Source organism: Vairimorpha ceranae (assembly GCF_000988165.1).
Source record: "Vairimorpha ceranae strain PA08 1199 chromosome Unknown NODE_203, whole genome shotgun sequence".
Taxonomy (NCBI): domain Eukaryota; kingdom Fungi; phylum Microsporidia; family Nosematidae; genus Vairimorpha; species Vairimorpha ceranae.
The window spans coordinates 1-4,236 of NW_020169498.1; the positions used below are offsets into that span (position 1 = coordinate 1).

The 4,236-nt window shown below is 26.5% G+C and overlaps 2 protein-coding genes across 2 annotated transcripts; both read left to right on the forward strand.

Moving 5' to 3' along the window:
- Window positions 1-140, forward strand: AAJ76_2030003 (hypothetical protein; the record flags this gene model as incomplete). The annotated part of the gene is made up of 1 exon (XM_024474542.1): window positions 1-140. A coding segment is annotated over one exon (140 nt), but the record flags the coding sequence as incomplete, so codon positions are not given.
- Window positions 141-2,849: 2,709 nt separating this feature from the next.
- Window positions 2,850-3,314, forward strand: AAJ76_2030002850 (homeodomain protein class 2; the record flags this gene model as incomplete). Its single annotated transcript, XM_024474541.1, has 1 exon — window positions 2,850-3,314. The coding sequence occupies one exon, from the start codon at window positions 2,850-2,852 to the stop codon at window positions 3,312-3,314; it is 465 nt and encodes a 154-aa protein (XP_024329593.1).
- Window positions 3,315-4,236: the final 922 nt, after the last annotated feature.

A 4,236-nucleotide genomic window follows, 5' to 3' on the forward strand; every position in this document is an offset into this window, starting at 1 on the left:
TGGCTTACATAAGCTCCGAAAAATTTTTCTTTTTTTTTAAATATGCTGTAGCATATTCTAATGCGGTTTTAATGACGGGTACTACTCCCTCCATCTTTCCACGCTTCTTTATTCTTAAAAAAAATCGAATATTTATTTAAAAGATTATAAATTAAAAAAATTCATTCTAACTATTATCATTTGTTTGTATAAAGCCATCCTAAGCGTCTTATTATTGCTGTAATAATTATTTTTTTCTCCACTTTTATGTATTTAAAAAAAGTTAATTTTTCCTTTATAAATACCACAACGTTTCGATTAGCATGCTTAAGATGAGACCACGGGTTTTTAATTTGGTTCGTATGTGCTTCTTTACCATTAAAAACCTAACCAAGTGATTTATCACTTTATGGCAAGATCAAAATTAGAAACAGCCATAGGGTAAAAAGTCCTTCTATCAGTAACAATGATAGATTCGGGTACAACATGTTCATCAAACATTTCTAATATAGTCAGAACTTTTCCTGTTAGAAACAAGCTTTAGAACAAGGTTCCTACAATTTCCCTCTTCTACACCTCCCACAAACCATTGTACGTTAGGTTTGTTGTCTAGGGTACTAGATGGGTTAGATATTAACTCACTATTACAGAACGCAGTTTCGTAAACTGCACCCTAATACCTTCTCCACCCATTTTAACCATTTCTGGTTCTTGTTCAAAAATTACTTGCAAAATCAAATCTTTAATTTTAATATAGGTAGTCTCTTAACAATCGCAAAAATCAATTGTCTGGAATGAAGTATAATTATATACCCAGCAATACATTCCTAAGAATTTTTACAAATTCTATATTCAGAAGCCACTTTAGACCCCTTTTTAGGCTTGTCTTAAATTTTTATGCCTTAGAAGAGCATCTGTAAGCATATCCGTCTATATACATGGCAGCACCCGTGATATTCATCCTACAATTAAATTTTACACAACCAATTTCATTCTTTATTAAATTGTATTTCAAAAAAATTTATTGTCTTAATATTTTCTAGATAAAATGCTTCACTAAATTAAAAGCTCAAATTATTCTCTTTATGATTCTGCATAATAAGGGTTAAAATAATTTTTTTTACCTTTACTTTATCTTTCTACCCCCTTCACCACAAATAATTACGTTCACTTTTTAAAATCTAAAAGTAGTTATTCGAAGAAGGGGTGGAGTAGCGCCAAATGACGCATCTATGATGCAAAACATCAAAAGGCCTGTAAAAATTTACTTATATGGCTCTCATAAAATTAATTCAACTTAATTTTATCTATCTGCCTAATAATAGTAGCACCACTCAGTTTGATAGAAACATTAGTGAAAAAATAAACGTTCGATGATTCTTCGCTGCTTAATTAAGGAGCTTTCACAATACCAAAATATTCAATGATTTTAGAATAATTTTCATTATGCGCATAGTTAAAAATTGTTTTTATATCAATTTTATAGAGTAGGGCCAAAAAATAAACCGCAGAGAAGTTGTTGTCCGATAGTGCTGACATTTATAAAAGCAGCATCTTTATCTTTATTCGAACTTATCAAATTTTTAAAATATGCATGGGGCGCATATTTTTTTGCCGAAATTTACAAGTCTGTTCATCTTTGATTAAATATTATGGAAACAATTAAGTTGTAATTTGGCTTTTATCTACTTTATTTCTAATCTAAAATTGTTTCTTTCATCAATCAAAAGATTAAAAAATAAAAAAAATTAATATCATGATATAACAGGTCCGCCCAGTCCCCTAGCGAGGGAATGATGGACTAAATCAAAAAAATGTAGGCAGATTTTTAAGAAGATTCATGGTTATGTCTTTTAAAATTACATATTTTTTGATTTTAAATTTTATTATTTCAAAAATTAGCTTCTTTTTTTTGGTTTGAAACACTGTTTAAATTTGAACCAATAGCTGTAGTGTGTTATTAGCATAAAACATAAGGGATACCACAATAATGAGTTGTAACCTGTTTTATATTATATGCCTGCTATGTTCAGCTTTTTGTTTTAGCCTAATCTTCAAATATATTTATCTCAATTCATAATAAGTAAAATAAAGTAGAAAAAAAGTCACATATTAGATACTCGCTATTTTATATTTTGATATCCCGTATCACAGGTAGCGAGCTAATTGATCGGTTCAAATTATTTTCTAACGTTTTGAACATGTAATACGATTAACATACCAATTTCTAAAACAGATGTTTCATTAAAAAATATAAAAAGAATTTTAATCAAAAGAGGATGATGATAAATAAGATAAACTTTAACCCTACCAATACTACTACCATCGCTATAGATACTCCTTCCACTATGTATATAAATTTAAATTAAATAACTAAAAATTTACTGATATTATCGAAATGTACCAACGACGGTTTTCGTAATATTTAACTATCTTTTTTGTAGTAATTCTAAATTATGGTTTTTTACAAACTATAAATTTATGTAAAACCAATTCAATAAAAAATGTAAAATTTTACTCTAATCAAACATACAAATATTTATACCTAAGAAATATAAAAACCAATATTAAAATAAAATTCAAATCTAACTATTTACTTAATTAAACTAGAATCAACGATACATTTACATGAAAAAATTAACGTTTATATTTTGCATATATGTATAGTTAGATTTTTTGAGTTTAAAAGTTTCTATTACAAATAAAACAATCAAGCTTTGTTAAAAAACTTTTGGTTTTTCATTTTATTTCTTCAAATTAGAATATGACAAATTTTTGCAATTGTTAATAAATAAAATTTAATTCGGCTTTAAAATGTCAAAAAACTCAATCAATTTTTACATTTTTAACCGTTTTCACTTTTCCCTAAAATGATGAGCTCTCAAAATGTTGTTTCTAAAATGAATAAAATAAGATTATTGTATATTGAAGCAAATAATAAAATTAATGATCAATTTGATAACCTTACTACAATTTTTACTTCTAAAAACTCGACTATTACGCCTGCTGTATCTATTGGAACCAGATTACAAATACAAGAAAAATTAAAAGCAATGCGAGAGATAGCAGTAAACAGTATAAATAATATATTTGAAAATGGTATTCATCTTTTACCATATAGTGATATACATTCTTCACGTTATTCAAGTTCAAGAAGATTTTCTCGAAATATTGTTGAATTTTTAGAACAAAGTTTTAGTCAAAATAATTATCCGACAGATTTTGAAAAGGCCCGCTTAGCGAAATCCTGCAATTTAACTATTAAACAAGTTAATAATTGGTTTACTAATAAGAGAAATAGGAATAAGATGTACCAAAACTGCAATAAATATTAAGCTAAACAATAAAATTTTACGTCTACTAATATTTAAGCATTTTATTTATGTTTGCAAGTATTTTGCACTAATAAACATGTTATGTAGCACATTTTGCTAAAAGTAAAGGGGATAAAAAAATAAATATGCTTGGAAAGGTCTATATTTGTTGTCTTTTTATAACCAATATACTAGCTTACGCTATCCCGTTTTTAACGGGATCAAAATAATGTGTTTTTTCTTTAAAATAAATACGATGTGCCTTTGTGTAAGTACTTGTTATTTTTTATTACAAATTACCTTTTTTATAAAAACTTAGAATCTGCTATAGACAACTCGACTAAGATTATCTTACCTAAATAAAAGCAAGGGAGAATGCACAAAAACACCGTTCTGTTTTTAGTGAAATTAACCCCCCAAATGATGCTTCTCGGTCTTCATAAAAAAGAAAAAGAATGCTACAGTTTTAAAAAATAAGGGTTAAAAAATAAAAAATATTCAAATTCAAACTTTTTATATATATTGATGACTAGCTAACGCTATCCCGTTTAAAACGGGATCACAAATATAATGTGTATTCTTTCTTTTTAATACACATGACGTACGTTTGTGTAAAAACTTATTTAATTATTTTTAATTATAAATTAAAATTTGCTATAGGCACTTTGTATAAGATTAATATAACTAAATAAAAGTTAAGGAAAATGTACATATTCCGTTCTGTGCTTAAAAAATAAACCCTACACTTGTGCTAATTGTATTTAAAAAATAATAAGAATTTTACAAATTTCTTAAAAAGAAGGGTTAAAAAATAAAAAAATATTCAGATTCAAACTTTTTATATATATTGAAAAAATATTCAGATTCAAACTTTTTATATATATTGACTAGCCTACTCTATCCCGTTTGAAACGGTATTATAAATAAATAATAGTCGTATGTT